General features: G+C 34.1%; 2 protein-coding genes across 4 annotated transcripts; both read left to right on the forward strand.

Moving 5' to 3' along the window:
* Window positions 1-1409: 1409 nt before the first annotated feature.
* On the forward strand, window positions 1410-6746 carry LOC106764953 (potassium transporter 1). Its single transcript, XM_014649411.2, has 9 exons — window positions 1410-1666; window positions 2386-2629; window positions 2917-3162; window positions 4243-4293; window positions 4363-4623; window positions 4740-4792; window positions 4877-4991; window positions 5073-5327; window positions 5410-6746. Exons 1-9 carry the CDS (start codon window positions 1622-1624, stop codon window positions 6417-6419), a joined length of 2280 nt encoding a protein of 759 aa, XP_014504897.1. The 5' UTR covers window positions 1410-1621; the 3' UTR covers window positions 6420-6746.
* Window positions 6747-15922: 9176 nt separating this feature from the next.
* LOC106764216 (protein CHUP1, chloroplastic) lies at window positions 15923-18457 on the forward strand. Of its 3 annotated transcripts, none has more exons than XM_014648459.2 (5): window positions 15923-16757; window positions 16866-17182; window positions 17271-17382; window positions 17828-17959; window positions 18029-18171. In XM_014648459.2, exons 1-5 carry the CDS (start codon window positions 16101-16103, stop codon window positions 18083-18085), a joined length of 1275 nt encoding a protein of 424 aa, XP_014503945.1. In that variant the 5' UTR covers window positions 15923-16100; the 3' UTR covers window positions 18086-18171. The 3 variants fall into 3 exon arrangements, with proteins under 3 accessions (XP_014503945.1, XP_014503946.1, XP_014503943.1); XM_014648460.2 differs by having other exon boundaries at window positions 18044-18171; XM_014648457.2 differs by having other exon boundaries at window positions 15925-16757; window positions 18037-18457.
* Window positions 18458-20756: the final 2299 nt, after the last annotated feature.

Here is a 20756-nt window from a genome sequence, read left to right on the forward strand (position 1 = left end):
GATAGGTGTGTTATTATTTTATTGATATGTTTGAATTTATTTAAAAAATATTTGAAACGGACTAATGTTGTCAAAAAATTATAAAAAAGTGTTGTTAAAGAGAATTTTTACTTTTTAAATACATGTATACTGGTTATTTTTCTCATAAATATATAGATATTTTGAAGTGTGAATAGAGAAGTAGCCTGCATAAATGAGATGATGAAGCAGAAAAGGAGAAGTGTATAGAATTGGAAGATAAAGAAAGTTTTAGAAGTGTTCTTAGGATCTTATGTGGTTCTGTATTTTGGTAGGTTGTAAACATCAGAACCTAGGTGCCTAATTCAGGTTGGCCAAAAGTTGTTCTTAACTAGAAATGATAGGGTTTTCTCTAAGTGAACTTCAATTGTGGAAATTTGCAGCCTGAAAAGCTGTGTTTTTGGTGGAAAACTTTTCTCATTTCTATTATTGGATGTGATCACAAGGTCAATGAAGACCAGACATCTACTTCCATGTTCCTAGTTTATTATCAAGATGCCCCACTTGGAAAATTGAAGTCGGTTCATTTACCCTTCCCATCCCTACCCACAAGTTTCAGAAAGAAAACACTTCAGTTTAATATATCTCTTAAATGTTCCAAAATTGGAGTAAAAATGCATTTCTGAAAAAATGGTCCCTCTTTTTCTTTAAAACTCCACTACCAAACATTGACTAAGTAATCTTGCTACCACAAACAATTGACAAAACCTGGTGACAATAAATTACCTTTGACAATTTCTTACCAATGGACGGTTTCTACAAATGTTATGTTCCTGAGTTTTCTGTTTTAGTTTTTGTGTAAGAAAAAAAAATCCATATAGTGATTATTTACTGTAAGGAATACCCGTGATGTGCAAAGAAAATGTTAGATCGTTGTCTGTTATACATGTCCTTTAAGAATCGTTCCCCAAGTCTATTTTACTGACATTACATAGGCTGGAATTATGCCACTTATATGAAAATCATAGATTACAATTATGAAATGAAAATGGCAGTTACTTGAAACAAGGAAAAAGACATGTACCAAATTAAAAGACCTATGAGTATCTTGTACCAAAAAATACCTATAAGCACCCAACAATAGAGCTAACTATTGAAGTTCTGTTCATGGTTTGAAGATGAAGAGGAGATTTATATTTGTTGGTTAGGATTAGAAATTAATCTGTAGATAGTTACTTACTGTAAGAATGGTCATTTTCTATGTAAATACATAAGACCATAAGTTACTTCAACTTTAACTGATTTCACATACATCTACTTCAATCACTTTTACATAATCACTTAAACTAATGTTCACTTAATGTGAAAATTACCATTCATATTTGTATTTGAACAGAAGATAAGTTGTTTACCATTCATTTTGAGGGGTGTGGGGAAGGTGTTAGGTTGGTTAATAAGTCCAACAAGAGAAAGTAAAAGAGCATTGAATGCATTTTGCAACTTCTTTGGACACACACACCACTTGCCTTTCTACTACTTCAGTTCTTCGACTGTTCATTTCCTGCATTCTCCATCTTTTATTTCTATATATTATTCCCTGTCTCATCATAACTGACCTCATCTTTTCTTCTGAGTCATCCTCACTTTTCCTTCTCTTTCAGCCATGAACCCATCTGAAGAATTTGTGGAACATGGAATGTCTCAGCAGGTACTCTTTTCTTAATTCTTGTTCAGTCTATGTACTGAAGGAACTGTCACCCTTTAATACTTTCATGGTCTCTATTAAACTTTTTTAATAACTGATCCATTTGTACATGCTCATTATTCAGTGAATGCTTTCATTTTTCTTTCCTATATAGTTTAAACTGTTTTTTGAGCTAAATGGGGTTTTCTTACTTTTTTCTGTTGTGTTGAAAGCTAATAAGATTTTACTTGTATTCGTAGTGTTCCCATAAGATGTATAAGAGGGACATTGCCATGTTCTGCTTGGGATTTCAAAACCACAGTGCCCTTTTCTTGATGTCTCCTTTTCCTTATTTACTGGTTTTTTCTGCATTGCTGTTAGCCATTTTAAGCATTATATTGAATCCTCATCCTGCTATTTGTACTTTATGGTTGAGCTTACAGAGGTTGATGTGATGAGCTGCTTCTTATGTTTTTTCATTTCTTCGATTTTTCACATTTGATTAACGTTGGTGTTTTGAGTTATGGAGAATGTTGGTCATAGCAGGTTTAATTAGGGAGGAATCTCAATTCTAGCATTTCTCTTTTGAAATTCAAAAGATAATAAACTGGATGGACATGCTCATGATACTCAGAAGTTTATAGAATGCTTGAATAGAAATTTTGTTTACTTTGTCATATTGGCTAGGGTTAAAAGTCTGTAGTGTGTATCTCTAATTTCTTATGCTTGGCTTCATGTATCAGAATTTAAAGAGAACGTCCTGTGCAACTGTGCTCACTCTGGCTTACCAAAGTCTTGGCATAGTTTATGGTGACCTCAGTACTTCTCCTCTTTATGTTTACAAGACCACATTTTCAGGGAAATTAAAACTCAAAGAAAATGATGAGGAGATTTTTGGCGTGCTTTCGTTTATCATCTGGACATTTACCATCACTGCTCTCTTCAAATATGTTTTCATTGTGATGTCTGCTGATGACAATGGGGAAGGTAAAGTCTTCAATCATGATTAACACAATTTATAAATTAGCAGAGTAATGTTTCAGGATTAATTTACCTGTGACTTACTACCACTATTTGCTTTACAACAGAATGCAGAAATTTACTGTTATTTCCTACCTTAACATTGTATGTTGAACAGTTAGCTAAATGAGTTATTATTTACTCTCAATTGTAGGGAGCAAGAAAACCTCTTGCTCCATGAGCATCAAAGAATTTCTCACGTTTCTGAGGATAATTAGTTAAATGTTTTTAGAATCAGTGGTTCACTTGTGCAGGAGGAACTTTTGCATTATACTCACTTCTCTGCCGGCATGCAAGACTAAGCATTTTACCTAATCAGCAAGCCACGGATGAGAAATTATCTGCTTATACCACACAAGATTCTGAAGACACATGGCTTTCTTCTCATTTGAAGTTGTTCATTGAAAAGCACCCAAGGTTCCAAAAAGGACTGTTGATCTTTGTTCTTCTAGGAACCTGTATGACAATTGGTGATGGTGTGATTACACCTGCAATATCAGGTAGTTGATCAAGAGCAGCCCATGAGCTTCTATAAGAACGCATGAAGTATGTCATCCATCATTGACTTTGTTATAGTTACATGACTGCATCCCTTATAAATGCTAGCTTTAGGTCATTGCTCATTTCTAAAATTATTATTCCTGTTAATTTTATCATCACATGTTTCAGAGTAAATATTGTATTGTTTACAGAAAATGATACATGAAATTGCATTGAAAGCGTTTGAAAAGTTAAATTGCATAAGTTCATCTTACTTTATGAGAAAAGTTTGATTCATTTTATGTCCCTAATTTTTTTATCATCATCTTATTCACACACACAATTACTGAGAATTTATCCAAATTAACCCTTATTATGGATATGCATCTCAAACATTATGGATACCCACAATAGTTGTGCATTTCATTATGTATAATGTAATAAGGTCTAAGTTCATATTGTTGGGAGTACAAATTACTGACATTTTTTGCTTTCTAATTAATAACTGATAGAAAGGGCAAGTGTTATTCTTCTTTCTAGGTAGATTTGTTCTATGAAAAATGTGTTGCTTAGGGCACTCTTGCACCAGAACATTATATATTTCAAATGGCATTAATCTAGAAAATGATCCTAGTGGAGTGCAATATTTTTGGTGGTAAAATGGGGGAATTTGATCATTATATAATAATGAGGAGATAGGATTGTACTATCAAATTCTTTACGGGTGGTTTTACTATTACACAAGTATTTTACTATGGAGGTTTTAAACCTAAGCAGAGTTTTTTGAATAAGTGGGAGAATAAGATATGCCAAGGGCCTTTGAGTAAGAAGTTTTTAGACTTTGAGAAAAGAAACCTTACAGTTATCACTTAGGAACTAGCAATTCTAATGTTTCTTAGTAAAAGAAAATTACATGTACGTTGCATCTCGAAAGTTTTATGCCATATCACTATGTTCTTGGATCTTTATTTTTTTTCTTATAGATTTAGTTACTTATCGTGAGATTATGAGTTGTTGATTCAGGAGTTTATGTTTGTACAAACATTTTGATTATTTGTTTCTCCTTTGGATCTATGAACATCCCTTGTGTCTCCTTTCAGTTTTTTCAGCAGTTTCGGGAGTTCAAGTTAAGATCAAAGAACTCCATGACAGTAAGCCAAGCATCTTTCACATTCATTATTTCTATCCACACTTTTTAAAACTGGACATCATTTATGCAGATTATGTTGTCATAATCTCATGTGTCATTTTGGTGGTCCTTTTCTCCATTCAACATCATGGAACACATAGAGTTGCTTTCATGTTTGCCCCAGTAGTAGCTGCATGGCTTTTGTGTATAAGTGGTATTGGTATCTACAACATATTCCACTGGAACCGGCAAATATACCGTGCACTTTCTCCATTCTACATGTTGAAGTTCCTCAAAACCACTGGTATTGAAGGTTGGATGTCATTAGGTGGAGTTGTGCTTTCAATCACAGGTACTTATATGATATAATGTTCTGTATGTTTTTTTCATTAGTATCTATAATATAGTTAATTTTATTAACAGCTAGAGTGTAGTGGGATTAATCTTCCTGTGATACTACTGTCTCAGGAGTGGAGGCAATGTATGCTGCTTTGGGTCATTTTTCTGCACTCTCAATAAAGGTAAATAGAGATTTAGGAGCATAGATAAATGAATTAACTAAGTTCAAAATGATATATGTTTTAACAGATACCTTTAAATCTCAGGTAGCTTTCACATGTCTAGTGTATCCCAGCCTGATTTTTGCATACATGGGAGAGGCTGCATTTCTCTCTAAGCATCATCATGCTATTCAGGGCAGCTTCTACAAAGCCATACCAGGCAAGAAATCATTTCAAGAAACAACAAGCTGTCAATGTTATTTATAACCTCTAATGTAATTGGGCTACTATTTTTCTGCAGAAACTGTATTTTGGCCAGTTTTCGTAGTTGCCACTTTCGCAGCCATTGTTGGTAGCCAAGCAGTGATTTCTGCCACCTTTTCCATCGTAAGCCAGTGTTGCGCATTGAATTGTTTTCCTCCGGTTAAGATTGTTCATACTTCAAGCAGAATATATGGACAGATTTATGTCCCAGAAGTGAATTGGATACTGATGTGTCTTTGTTTAGCTGTCACAATTGGCCTTAGGGATATAGACATGATGGGTCATGCATATGGTAAACTTCTTTTCCACTACGTTTTTTTATGGTATTTGAAGCATATGTAATGTAAGTTCTAACCAATTTGCTTGGTCTGCAGGACTGGCTATAACCACTGTAATGTTTGTGACAACATGCTTGATGACACTAGTAATGGTCATTGTTTGGAAGCAGGGAATAATAAAAGCCATTATGTTTTTGGTACTGTTTGGATCAATTGAACTGCTTTACATATCAGCTTCTTACTGCAAAGTCCCTGAAGGAGGATGGATCCCCCTTGTGCTATCTTTTGCTTTTATGAGTATAATGTTCACTTGGAACTATGGAACAATGAAGAAACATGAATTTGATGTGGAGAACAAGGTTTCAATGAGCAAGATACTGTCCTTGGGACCATGCTTAGGAATGGTCCGTGTCCCAGGAATAGGAATCATTTTCAGTAATCTGGCTTCAGGTGTCCCTGCTATTTTTGGTCACTTTGTCACAAACTTGCCAGCATTCCATCAGGTGTTAGTTTTTGTTTGTGTCAAATCAGTTCAAGTTCCTTGTGTCAGTGACAATGAACGGTTGGTGATAAGCAGGATTGGCCCAAAGGAGTACCGAATGTTTTGTTGCATTGTCAGGTATGGTTACAAGGATCTGCAACAAGAGAACTACAATTTTGAGAATAAATTGGTAAGTGCAATAATCCAGTTTGTAGAAATAGAGGAGAGTGATCCTGCACCAACCCCAGAAGAATTGTGTATGGATGGTGGAAACTTAAGTATGGCACACCTTGCCGTTTCACCATACACTTTGAATGATTCATGTTACATAGAGAAAAGCTTCCCATTTTCATGTGTTTTACGTGTGAAGAAGAATGAAAATGATCATCTTCAAGAGTCTCCCTATAAAGATGAATCTATGCAGATTTTAAGAGCCAAGGAGTCTGGTGTTACCTATATACTTGGTCATTCCTATGCAGAGGCAAAGAAATCATCCTCTATTCTAAAGAAATTTGCCATAGATGTTGTTTATGCTTTTCTAAGCAAAAATTGCAGAGATCCTGATGTTTACTTGAACGTAGCACATACTTCTCTGCTAGAAGTTGGTATGGTTTACCATGTCTAACTCTAACAATTTCACAAAGGTATTTGCATAGAAGAACATAGTCATTTTGTAAATGTTGTTGGTTGAGAAAACATTGACAGTGACTTCTGCAAAGAAGTTATCAAGATGAATCAGTTGTAGATTTTACACCATTGAACTCTAGGTGTTCATGATTCTGTATCTAAGAAACCAATTTAAAAATTTGTTTCATACAAGGAAAGTAGAATACACACAGGTACATACTGATGTAATACTAATAATATTATTCTACATTCTGGAGGCATGTTCTGTATAGCCCCCAAAATACACACAGTATCCGCTTGTATAATTCCTCTAGTTTTCTCTTTATCAGCACAGTCGACACTTCCAACTATCAAAATCCAACTCTAATATTATAATTCTCCTAAGCAAAAACCATAATCTGAGGAACTCCAACGAAAGAAGGAATGACTTTGTAAGATTATATTGTATAAATAATGAGGAAAGACGGTGAATTTTTTTTTTTTTTCTAAAATACTTTTTATGTGCTTCATCTTATTAGTAAAATTCATTATAATCTTTTATCTATTATTTTTTTTTTTACTTCAGTCCTTTATCTAAATGTCAACCAATTTGTTAGTTTAAGGTTAACATCATTTATAACATAAAAGACTAGAGTGAAAATGTACAAGGAAAATTATTCAAAATAAAATTTGCTAAAGTATATATTAAATCAAATTTTGTCCATAGTTTTGCAAAACCCAATCTTAAAATGATTTCTTATTATGTAGTTTCAGTTTGCACCTTTATCATCTCATTCACTGCCTTTAACATTTTCATAATTTCTCTTTTAATTTTAATAAATATTTTTTTTTTATTTTTTCTTTTTCTTATTAAAGTCATATGCATGTCTGACGAATTTTAAAATTTATACAAATTTCAAAATTCAACTCACAATTTTTTTTTAAATCATTTTTAATTTAAAATTTAATAATTGTAAGGGCCTGAAAAGTATAAGGCTATTGAGTCTTATGTTAAGGCAGTTAGGTCCATAGACTAAGGGTACCTTAGTCTTATAAGGAACTTTTCAGAAATCCAAGTTTATTAGACAACTTTCCTTTCTCTCTCTAAAAACTCTTTTCTTCTAAAAAGTTCTCTGCCTTCTCTCTACATTTCTCATTCACTGAACCGTACAATCTTTTATTTGAAGGTGCTCAAGTGTTCACCACATCGAGGGCTTCATTTTGAACTGAACATTTTTCCAATCTGACCGGTAAATAGATTTTCCCTTTTCTCCAACTGTTCTTGCAACTAGGGCATACAACTTCACTGGTTGCATGTGTCTAGCAAGCATTTCTCTTCGTATTTTCTGTCCAATCAAACTCTAAGGGTTGTGCTCTACACCAATTTAGTGACTTATAGGTAGTTGAACTTGGCTCTATACGGAGGTACTGTTAGGGCATCTTAAATTAGTTGTGTTGTGAAAACTCAAGATAAAGGGAGCTGGGCTTTTCTTGCTTTGATTTAGTGAATTAGAATGTGCATGAGTTAGGATTCTATTTTACTTGTGAAATATTGTATATGTGAAACTGATGATATATATGCTTACTATTTGAACTAGAATTGATGATCTTGTGTGCTTGAACGTGTGTTTCTGAATGCATGAAAGATGAGGCTGTAAATTGATGTTTATGAACTAGTATAACTGTGGTATGATTGATATGAAGTTCACTGTTCAGGTTTGATAAGAGGTAAATGAGAGGGGTGTGTTAGGCCGTTTTGAGGAACTGAGATGGCGTTTTTTAGCGGCTGGGGTTTAGTATGTATTGAGGTTGAAAGAGTTTAGGAAGATCATTTGTAACTTGTTGAGAGCACTTGTTGGTAGGATAGAGGAATCATAAAACCCGGAGTCGATACATCCCTGATCATAGAGCAGCCCTGGCCTAGTCCAATCAGTTGTGACTAGTCAGATGTACTGGCGTTTATGGTGAGTTTGATGCGTTCAAACATTTGATTCTTCTCCAGTGACCAATTTAGGTTAGTAAGAAGGGTTGAGAGTAAGTAATCTGTTGTGATAAGTAAGTTAATGGATAGTTTAACAATCAGGGAGCATTTTAGGTAGTTTGAAGAGAAGTGAGAGGGTGATTTTGAGAGTTAGGGGTTCTGGGTATAATTGGGTTGTTGGGGCAGTCTTAGCAAGTGGATTGTGACTTGTTTGCGTCACCAAATTGGTCAAAATAGGTGCAAAGTGTTAGAATTGGGTTTGAGGTCTTTAGTTATTGAGTTTGATGTTTTGGAGTAGAATTTGATTTGGTTAGTATATCTAATTCCTATCCAAATGACCAATGCAATACTTTACTTCCATCTATAAACATGTTTCATATCAATATTAGTGTTACAGATTTTAAATTGATCAATTGGAAAGTCATATTTTCTTCGAAGCTCTCGTAAATAATCGATTATTGTCGTCGGGAAATCATCCAGGACAATTTTAGGTGGTTTTCGAGGTTTCGGGTATCATTTTTGGATGTTCTTTAGGTCGTTTTAGGGGTTTTGGACCCTTCTGAAACTGTTGGTGATGGTTTCAAAGTCATTTTCGTTGTCTAAGTATGAGTTTACGGGATTTTGGGTTGTTTAATGGTTCTTCTTGGACTTTATTGTTTGTTAATGTATATGGAATGGTTTCATGCGATTTTTGATGACTTGTTGGATTGTTTGTAGTATTTTGAAGTATAATTAATATTATGTATATGTTTGTATGCAATGAAAAAATGAAAGGTTATATGTATATGGTTTCATATGGATTCAAATGGGTTCACGGTTGGTGAAATGGGTTCCACGGAGGAACTTCTTGGTATTGGTGTCTTGTATGGTTGATGGACGTAATTCCATGATCCTTAAGGGAGGTTACATGGTGGTGCCTTGTGGTTTGTTGTGATTGACCGTATGAATGGCCGTAGTGTCCTTATGGGGTTTATCCTGACATTCTAATGATCATTCATGCTCAAGTAGAGAGTGATGAGTCATGTGGTGAGAATAGCAAGAGGTCCTGACCCATAGGTTCTTGGGTGAGTTATAACGGACTAACCTCGGACGACACCTGATGGTTTTCCAGTTACTACACCACCCGGGTGCATAAACCCCTGGATGATCATGTAGCTCATCTCGAGACAACCTTCAACCTTCTACTAGATCATTGTTTCCACCTCAAGGGTTCTAAATGTTCGATCGGTCAACAGTCCATCCAATACTTGGGCTGTGTGGTGTCCTCTACAGGGGTTTTTTCCAGACCCTTCTAAAATAAAGGCGGTTATCGATTGGCTTATCCCATCGAATTTGAAGTTTATCCGTGGATTCCTTGGCCTTACGGGGTTTTATCGACGCTTTGTCAAAGGATATGCCTCTATCACTTCTGTTCTCACTGGTTTGCTGAAAAAGGATAATTTTATATGGTCAGATGATGCTATCGATGCCTTTAAAAAACTCAAGCAAGCTCTCACTAATGCTCCGGTGTTGGCTTTGCCTCGTTTCGATTTAGCCTTCATTATACAAACATATGCCTCTAGAACTGGAATGGGTGCAATCCTATCACAACAAGGGCACCCTATTGCCTTTTTTAGCAAGCAAATTTGTCCTAAATTATGGAATTCATCCACCTACATCAGGGAGTTGTGTGCCATCACCTCTACGGTACAAAAATGGCAACAGTACTTGTTGGGTCCTCATTTCATTATTTATACTTATCAACAATCCATCAGGGACTTGCTATCTCAAGCGGTTCTCACTCCCGATCAACAACCATATGTGGCAAAATTGCTTGGTTATGATTTTGAAATTCACTATAAACTAGGCAAAACTAATATTGTTGCTGATGCACTCTCTAGAGTACCTCCAATTCCCTCTAGTCATGCACTTTCCCTGTTTATTATTTTCATCACACTGTTGGATTTTCTACAAGATCTCAAATCTTCTCTTAGTTCAGATAAAGAATTCTTGGATTTTAAAGGGAAGTTTGTAGCATCACCACTATCCTTCCCTGAGTATTCCTTGTGCGATGATTTTATACTCTTCAAAGGGAAACTGTGGTTGCCTCAATCTTGCAACATGATCCCCCTGTTGTTACAAGAATTTCACTCTACTCCTTTAGCAGGTCATTCAGGGATCACTCTCACATTGTCCAAACTTCAAGCAAATTTCCACTGGGAACACATGAGGAAGGATGTGCAGACTTTTATGAACCAATGTACCACATGCAAGCAGACTAAGATACCCACTCAACGTCCACCAGGGTTGCTACAACCAATTCCTCCACCTTCTCGTTGATGGGAGGATTTATCCTTGGATTTTATTATAGGTCTGCCACCATATCAAGGACAGAGTACCATTCTAGTAGTAGTTGATCGCTTCTCTAAAGGAGCGCATTTCGGAACATTACCACGTTCATTCTCCGCTGCCAAAGTTGCTGAATTGTTTGTACACATGGTAGCCAAGTTACACAATCTCCCTTGTAGTATGATCTCTGATCGCGACACCATTTTTTTGAGCCAATTTTGGAGGGAGTTATTTCGCCTGAGTGGGACCAAACTGAGAATGTCCACTGCATACCATCCTTAAACTGACGGTCAAACTGAGGTTGCCAACAAAGTGTTGCAACAATATTTACATTGCTTCGTGCACTATCGTCCTTCTTCTTGGGGTAAGTTTCTTCCTTGGGCAGAGTGGTGCTTCTACACAACCAAAAATGCTTCGACCAGCTTTACCCCCTTTGAAGTCATGTTCGGTCATCCTCCCCCGAGCATTCCTCACCTATTGAACATTGACACTTTTAATGCTGCAGCTCAGTTTGAAATTTCATCTAGGGATGCCATTCTCCAAAAACTGCATTCCAATTTGAAGAAGGCGCAAGACATGATGAAATGGTGGGCAAACTTGCATCGTTGAGATCTTCAATTTTCAATTGGGGATTGGGTTTACGTGCGCCTTCGTCCACGTTGTCAACACTCAGTTACAGGTTCATACCTTGGTAAATTGCAGAAAAGGTTTTTTGGATCATTCAAAATTTTGGAGAAAATAGGCGGAGTGGCCTATAAACTGGACCTCCCTGCTTCAGCACAAATTCACAATGTTTTCCATGTGAGTCTTCTTCAACAACATCACAGGCCAACTTCCTCACCACCACCACTAAATCTTCCTCCAGATTTCGTGGACAACCAACCTGTCCTTATCCCTGCAACTATTTTGGATTGGAAGATGTCTGAGGACCAAGATAATCCCCAACAATTGGTATTTATACACTGGCAGGGTTTACCTTTAGAAGAGGCTAGCTGGGAACTTTGGTCCCAAATCCAAGCCCAATTTCACCTTGAGGACAAGGTGCCTCTTCAAGAGGGAGGAAATGTTAGGCCATCATTACTGATGAAGAACCTCAGGACCCAACACAGGATCAGGAAAACATTGAGAGGGGATAATTACCTAAAAGAATCAGAAGGAAACCCACACACCTCAATGACTATGTGACTGAGTGATGAGTTGGCAGTGTTTAGGCTTCTAGAAGGATTCGGCCACACCTTGGGATCCTAACAAACTTTATTCCTTTGTCTTTTTACATTTTGCATAGCATATATGCTGTTATAAAAGTGTATCATAATAATTGAAATAGTAGCGCATATACAACTAAATTCTGATTTCCTCCAAAAACTATGTTATTCTCTCTGTCTGCATATTACTTTCTCTCTTTCTGTGGTGGTTTCTTTCACATATTAATATAAATAAAATTAAATTATTTATATTACTACATAAGTTTGTATAAATTTTATTAAATAAAGAATCCACCAATAGTCCGAGGGATTAGGTGAAATTTCTTAAGAAAAGTTCATAACCCAAATTTTGTGAATGAAAAAAGAAATCAATTAAAATGAGAAATTAAACTATGAATATTTAATTATTAACACACTAAATTTATAAACAGAAAAAATGATTATTCAGATTTTACTTTATAAAGATCACAATCTCTTTAAAATTATTTATTTTTTTTTTATAATTTTTCTCTAAGATTCTAACAAATATGTTCACTATTTTGAAAATCAAAGTATGCCATAAAAACATTGGTGTAAAGTAAACCAGTTATACTTGATGAAAATTTTCATTAGAATAAATTTATATTTTATCTTTTTCTTGAATCATTTTGGAGATATGGTTACTTGGGAGATAAATGTTTACACGTGGCTCTTTTATATTCAAAATGAACATCTATTCCGTTAGGATTAGGACTTAGTCTTGGGAGAGAAATGATATGAGATTCTAAAATGTTTTGTTTTGAAAATTGTTATGTTTTATAAAAATATGTTAGTTTATCCTATTCTGTGGGTTTTGGTACATGTAAGGAATATGTTAGCTTATCTTATTTTATTTTATGACTATAAATATATGTGAATATTTGTACATATTTATATATGTGTTTTAATCCTCTTGATGAATTAAAATGTTATATTATGAAAAAATTATTCACGAAGAAAAGTAATTTCCACACCAACGTCACATTAACAAAAATAAGTAATAAATAAACATTGAATAAAAATGTCACATTAATTTCTATTTATCTTACTCTATGAATTTAACAATAAAAAAATGTGTTATAAAATATGTTGTTTGCATTTCTTCAATCATGAATGTTGTGTACGTTCTTTTCTTGTTTGGATAAGAAAAATGTACCAAGGTTTGGATGTTAAACAGCCTGGAAGGCTGGAAAGTGGGGCTATATAAGCATTGTTAAAAGTTATGCATGTTCCATATTCATTATTGTAACAACACCATTTGATATGTTATCTTTGATGTATTGACCTAGTATTCAAATTCAATGTGTACATGCTACCCAACCATATACCTCCAACCGCTCAATAAATGTTTACAAAATTATAGCTGTCATGGGATCTTCACAACATCTTCCAAACCTTCTTCTATGAGGTCTATACTTCTTCCCTTATGCTAAGGGCATCCACTTATCCATTTTTCATTATTGATTAAATATACTTTTAATCTTTAAATTTAAATGTAAAATTAAAATTAGTATCTTTCAAATTTTTATTTTTAAACTAAAAATAATTGATAATCTTTTTAATTCAATGATATCAACTTTCTTTTACATATTAAATACTATTTCATAATAACATTTGAATTGAAATGTATCAAATGATATAAATAACTCAAACACTAACTCAAGTTGTTTAACACGTTTCGGGTAAAGGTTAAGATCTCTTATTCAAAGCACTCAAAGTTGTTCTAAAGATTGGATGAGCTTTTTCATGATCCTTCATTATCCAAATTGCGTTGTTCGCTCTCTTTCCTTATCCAAGCCATGCGGGAGGTACCTGTCAAAGACACTCTGACACTTCACTTCATTCAGTGACTTTGTGTAATAATGTTTAATAAAATGAGTACTCAAAATTAGTTACCTGATATTAAACATATTGTTTCAGTGTAACCGAGAGACTAACCTGTTTTGACGTGACTTTACCGCTTTTCGATGCTTGAACTAAGTTCTCTGACACCCAAGTTAGACATGTATTGAAGAGTCTCGGCTCTTGATTGAATATTTAGTGAATTGTTATCACTATTTGAATATTTGAGAATATGAGTTGTGGAGTGTGAGCAAAGCATACTCTGGCTTTTAGCCCTGACCTTTTATTTATAAGTTGTCTCACGGACCTTAAACTGACATAAACCCACTAAAATATAAACAGACTTATCTAAAAATCTGGTTAGTTGCTAAATATCTTTAATTAGATATTCTTGATTATGCTTTGATTATTTTATCTTCTGCTTATAATATCTTTAATCAGATATTCTTGATTATATACCATGCACATATATTTATAAATATATTAAACTGAGATGGTCCATTACTAATAAATGGTTATCATTCATATTAATTGTCAATTAATGATTATTATTTTCATTAACTATCCATTAATAGTTGTTATTGTTTAAAATAATGTAGGTCGTTTTCTCACTAGATGGTCGGTCCTCGGATGTTGACTGACTTGATGGTACTATAGTACACTTGTAAAAAAAGTTCACACTTAAATTAAAAAAACTATATTTATTTATTTTTAAAGTTTAAAGACCAAATTGTATTAAATTTCAAATAGAAAGAAATTCTAATTTTACTTTTTAGAGATTAAAAACATATTTAATTATTTCTTATTATTTTTCTAAGTCTATAAGTTGATAATATATATATTTTACTTAATGTGCTGGCTCTACTTTTTCCATTTTCCGAGTTAGAACTAAAGGAATGATGAGATGAGCTACCTACCCAAGAGAAAAAACACATACGTTGTTTCCTAAAAGTTGGTAGTGTGATGGTGAAGAGAACGGAATGCCATAATTTAATATCTGAATTTTAAGGTTTTAAAGGAATACTTTAAGAACAATGTTTCTGATTACTTTCACGTTCTTCACCTAAAGCATAGGACCATAGACTCAGCAGCACCAATCTCCATCAGTTTCACAGACTTTCGGTTGTGGAATGGGTACAAGGTGTGGTGATTTTAAGTCCATGGAAGGAGTAGAAAGTAAGAAAAAGAACCAAGGTTTCTGAAGGGGCTTTGAGACAACATAATTGATTCAGAAAAATAAACGTACATGTCATAGGATCTTATTTGGTATGCTGTAGTTATCACCACCTTTCCTTGTGAATATTTTCACCCTCCCAGGAACTTGTCTATAATGGAATACATTTTCCTACCTCCTTTGTCCTCTCTTTTCATTGCTTCACAAGCAAAGGAATATAGCCAAATGCCATTCAACAAGAAGTGCACTTCTCAAATGATGAAAAAAAAGGCAACCATAACCATGGAGCTTGCATGACCTAAAATGACACTCCATTCCACCAGTTAAGACAACCTAAGAGACATGTAACTTGTAATAAGAATGAAAGGAACTTAGATTCTTACTGTCACTGATTTTGAAGTTTTAAAACATGTTAAAAGGATTTTTAAAATACCAACACAGTATATTTTTTACGTTCGTTCACAGCACCAAAATCCCAGTAAAGAATCTTGACTAGTATGAAAGAGTTATGTCAGAACTTCATAACCAGTTTGGTATACAAACTAGTTTCCTGTTTTGCCACGTGTATAGTAAATAGAAAATCTGAATTGAATAAGAGTTAAGAGAGTAGACATGATTCAAAAGTAGAAATTAATGAGACAAGACAAGCATATACTCACCAAGGCCAAAATAACCTCACTTGGCAAACTTTTGCAGCATTGGTGAACCATTAACCCTCAAAGATATGACAGTATAACAAATTAAAAAGCAAGAAATCTCACCCCGAAAAGGATTAATCTAAAATTAAAAGCATTATAGTAGAGTAAATTTGACCAAAGAATTTAAGGTTGTACCTAACATGGCACTCTAAGTGCAGCTATCACATACTATAGAGCTGCCATCAAGCCCAAGTAATCTCCCATCCCCCATAAAATTTGTCACAAAGAAATCATAATGAGTCTTTATAGCAAAGTGCATTAAAGTAGTGTGAAATGTCAAGAGTATCCTTGTCAAGATCATTGTCCCCCTCATGTCCATAAGGCCATTGGAAGCATTTTCAGGGGCATCCTTGCAGATTTATCTCTTACATACCAACCTTACTTCAAAAGCAAGACCAAATTTAGAAGAATAACAAGCTATCAAATTGGTAAGCATATTATAGCTATCTTTCTGATGAGAGAAGGAGAGACAATGCTACAGGGAGAGAATGAGTCTGAGATCACTTCTCTCAAGAAAAAACTTGAAGTTCACATGGCAAGGGACGAGTTACTACAGAAGGAAAACCAGGAACTCAGAGAAGAAGTTGGCCGCTTAAAGTCACAGGTAATTTCACTTAAAGCACACAACTTGGAGAGAAAATCATTTCTGTGGAAGAAGATACAGAAATCCATCGATGGCAACAACAATTCAGAACCAATCCAACTTAAAGCATCACCAGTTCAGGTAATCACATGTGAAAAGAGTTCAGAAAATGCAAATATACATACAAATCCAGATTTTCAAGACTCGGCACCTAGAAAAGAAAAACCAGCAATAGTACCAGCTCCTCCACCCAGACCTTCTGCTGCCCTCCTTCTTCCTCTTCATAGAAAAGAGAAAGCACTTAAAGCGCAGCCAATAGCACCACCACCACCTCCAACACCACCAAAATTATCGTTAGTTGGGCTAAAAGCGGTGCGCCGTGTGCCTGAAGTAATAGAGTTGTATCGCTCCCTTACACGAAAGGATGCTAACATGGAAAACAAAATACATTCCAATGGAATTCCCACAGTAGCATTCAGCAGAAACATGATTGAGGAAATTGAAAACCGCTCAACATATCTCTCAGCTGTAAGTTTAGCCCCAAACTTCTCAATACCAATTTTCAGGAGTCAAAAGTTTTAACATTGATTAATCTTGATATCTATTTTCATTGATACTGTGCACATCCCTGGACAGATAAAATCAGAAGTTCAAAGACAAGGGGAGTTCATCAGTTTCTTAATTAAGGAGGTAGAGTCTGCTTCATTTGCAGATGTTTCTGAGGTGGAAACATTTGTAAAATGGCTCGATGGGGAACTATCTTCATTGGTGGATGAGAGGTCAGTGCTAAAACATTTTCAGCAGTGGCCAGAACAAAAAGTAGATGCACTGAGGGAAGCAGCTTGTAACTACAGAGATCTGAAGAACCTTGAATCTGAAGTTTCATCCTATGAGGACAATCCCAAAGAGCCTTTGTGTCAGACTTTGAGGAAGATACAAGCACTGCAAGACAGGCGAGCATGTACAGAATTCAGAAATTCCATACTGAAACTTTTGAGTAATACTTATAATCAATTGAAAATGCCATTTACAAATATGCAGGTTGGAGAGAAGTGTGAGTGCTAAAGAGAGGATGAGGGAGAGTATTAGCAAGCGATACAGGAATTTCCATATCCCTTGGGAGTGGATGTTGGACTCAGGTCTTATTGGTCAGGTATACATCAGATACTTGATAGATTGTTTATGCCATGAGACCATAATATAGCACAACTTTTTGATTAAATACTGTTTATTATTGGATAGATTCTTAATATGATGAGGTGTGTTTTGTTCTAAGAAGGTTTATTGGATAGTATGCTTAAACTCAAGCTTATTTTCAATCAAGAAAAAGATGTTTTTGTATTCTCTAGAGTCAAGAATAGAACTAACAAGACACTAAACGAAATCATGCATAATGATGTTGAATAATCTTGGATGATTATCCATTTCACATAGATCAAACAACCAGAAAACTGATTGGGGTATAATGCCTATACTTCTAGCTTCAGCGAGAACAGTATCATTTCAATGACCCCAAAAAAATCCATACCCTCTATGTTAAGGCATTCAGTTTTTACCATCAAAATGTATTGAAACATGAAAGGCTTTATTGACTGCAGATGAAGCTAAGTTCATTGAGACTGGCAAAGGAATTCATGAAACGGATAACCAAGGAAATAGAGTCAAATGAACTTTTGCAGGAAGACAACCTCTTTGTACAAGGAGTTAAGTTTGCATTCAGAGCACACCAGGTAGAGTACATTCCTCATGAAACATCCTTAAGTTAACATTTCCTCTAATCCAACTCATCAGCCACAAAGCCTTTCAGTTTGCAGGTGGCTTTGATCCTGAGACCATACAAGCATTTCAAGAACTGAAGAAGATTGGTTGTGGTATACCAAGCTATAGTAATCTGATTAAATGCCCCAAACTTGTTAAAACTTGCCACAAACCTGTATCTTAACTTAAATTGTCTTCCCTTAATTATTTGATGTATACATATCATCAGTGGAATTAATAAAATGTATATGCTCCTCTCTGTATTTCCTAAAGCATTGCCTACTTTTGGCTAGTAGGTACATGCTTTCTTAATTATGCAAGAGATAAATCCTGATTGGAGTCTTTGTGCTTCACAAAGTATACCATTCCCTAAATGAAGATCATATAATACTCAATGTATATAGGCTGCATAGGACCATTGTATGGTTGGCAATAAAGGCTTAATGAATGAAAAGAAATGAAGAGCAATTGAGAGCAACTGAATGTGTGTATATTACCTATCTTCATCATCAAAGTGGAATACTTCTCCACTAATGACTGGAAAAGGTGACTAAGTAGTGTGTCACTGTAATCAACCCACCAAAATAATAAACTCTCTATATCAAGCATATTTTAGATTTGCAGAGTTAAACGTAGAAAGAATGCTAACAATTTATGTGGACGTTGGAGTTTTATATTATTTTTTGTTACCTTGTTAAACATATTTTGAGCAACTAATAACGCATTCATAAGTTTTATAAGAATATTAACATTGAATTTACAATATACTCTGTTCAAAAAACTAATGTATTAACTGCTTTTCTATGCATATTATACATCTAAATTTTCTATGTTATTATGATTTGTAATGCGTTTCTTTTTAATTTTATAGAATTATGTGTTAGTGTGTGTGTACACATATTAAAAATATAAAATTATGAATTTTACAATAAAGAAGCTTTTTCGGAGGACAGTTTCTCGTATAGCTTATAAAAACTTTCAAGAATGTGGTTTTCGGTTATGGCAATTGTTTTCTTCACCTCCCTTTTTTTCTTATTGCACCCCATAAAATCCATAAATTCATTTTCTTTTATTAAACAATTTAATAAATTTTAAATACCCTCTTCATTCTTTCTTCTCCTTTTGTCACCAAATCGCTACACATCACCGACTTAATCTCCAACTACAATCTCTTATCTCCATTTTTGTGGATACTGTGATGTGTTAGAATGGTGAGTTTAATAACACAATAATTACATCTGTCACAACATAACAAATAATAAGTAAATTATCATTATCTCTCAATGTATAACATATGACAACTAATGCAATCCACAACAAATTTAGACAAACAATTTCACACAAATACACAAAAATTTTCTCAGTACTTTATCAAACAATTGGTATACAATAAAAGTTAATAAAGTATTGGTAATTGTCCATATTAGACTCTACCAACTTCACTCTCTCATGCATTCTCAATTATCTCAATTCCAGTTTTAAGTTAAAATCAATTCACAAATATACTCAAATCCTATCTCTAGTTACTTAAAGTCTAAAATTATAAACGAATCATGTTATATACCTAGATACAAGCTCCATAACATATTTTTTTATTTATGTTACAAAAAATATTATTCAATATCTCAATAACCAATAAGGAAGCTATTGATGATCAAGCCATAACAAACATTAAATAGTAAACATAAAAACAAAATACTAACATTGAGATAAAATAATATATATATATATATATATATATATATATATATATATATATTCACAACATAAGGCCTTTTCCCAAAGCACCTAAGACCTTTTCCAAGCTCCATGTACATCTTTCATTCACGTCTCCAGCTCTAATATGCAACTTCTCTTCCTCTTCAACCTAAAAGAGGAAACATCTCCATAGATGAAGATGGAAACCTAAGAAGGAGAATACCTTAATGGAAGAGAATGGAGAGAAGTTTGAAAAAGTTTACAAAAACATGACTAAATACCTTAATTTTGTGTATCAAGGTGGATACTCTTGTTCAATGCCTTCATTCTTGCACATGGAGTCATAAAATTAGGTCCTTTCCAACTTGCAACTAGCTAGAAGATCCATCTTGCCATTTAGCAACTCAACCACTACAATTGATGGCTCTTCATGCATTTTAGTATCACCCAAGGATGACTTCCTCCATAGGTGTTTGCACTTAGTGTCCTTTAAATATTATTCGACAAAGGCTTGTCCAACCACTTTAACTACTCTTTATGTTTGTAGCATATAGAATATGAGTAATTTTTCTCAAAATCATTTTTTAGTTATCTAATTATACTTTTTCTTTATGTCCAATTTGTTTTCACAACTTAAATACAAATTAGAAATAAAATAAACATAAAATAATTAAAACACGATAGAATACAAAAGCAAGAAAACATATTAAATAAGATAAAAACTATAAAAAACAACTTAACACAAATAAAAAGTAAAAATCAACTTTATCATATATGCATGTTTTTTGAACACATTCCAGATTGGGCATTTTAAAATGTATTTCAAAATATAAAAATATCGTTTGGAATGATTTCAAAAAGGTTTAAACCTCTTTTTGGTCCTAAGTTATAAGCAGATGTTCAGTTTAGCCCCCATTTTTAAAAATGTAAATATTTGGTTCCTAAGTTATAAAAAATGTATCAAATGAGTCATTTTTTGACTTGAAATACTATTTTTGGTTGTTTCTTAACAACTGTTACATCTTTAGATTACTCTGATTTGTTTCTTAATAATAACAACACTTTAGATTG

The sequence above is a fragment of the Vigna radiata genome, chromosome 6 (assembly GCF_000741045.1).
Source record: "Vigna radiata var. radiata cultivar VC1973A chromosome 6, Vradiata_ver6, whole genome shotgun sequence".
Taxonomy (NCBI): domain Eukaryota; kingdom Viridiplantae; phylum Streptophyta; class Magnoliopsida; order Fabales; family Fabaceae; genus Vigna; species Vigna radiata.

What these genes read in the sequence shown, in the direction of transcription:
- LOC106764953 (XM_014649411.2), top strand. Translation starts at nt 1,622, where the DNA reads ATGAACCCATCTGAAGAATTTGTGGAACATGGAATGTCTCAGCAG. An exon ending in AACATGGAATGTCTCAGCAG is followed by an intron (nt 1,667 to 2,385) that starts GTACTCTTTTCT and finishes TTCATGTATCAG; the next exon opens with AATTTAAAGAGAACGTCCTG. An exon ending in CTTCTACAAAGCCATACCAG is followed by an intron (nt 4,992 to 5,072) that starts GCAAGAAATCAT and finishes ATTTTTCTGCAG; the next exon opens with AAACTGTATTTTGGCCAGTT.
- LOC106764216 (XM_014648457.2), top strand. Translation starts at nt 16,101, where the DNA reads ATGAGAGAAGGAGAGACAATGCTACAGGGAGAGAATGAGTCTGAGATC. An exon ending in GCTCAACATATCTCTCAGCT is followed by an intron (nt 16,758 to 16,865) that starts GTAAGTTTAGCC and finishes ATCCCTGGACAG; the next exon opens with ATAAAATCAGAAGTTCAAAG. An exon ending in ATACAAGCACTGCAAGACAG is followed by an intron (nt 17,183 to 17,270) that starts GCGAGCATGTAC and finishes ACAAATATGCAG; the next exon opens with GTTGGAGAGAAGTGTGAGTG.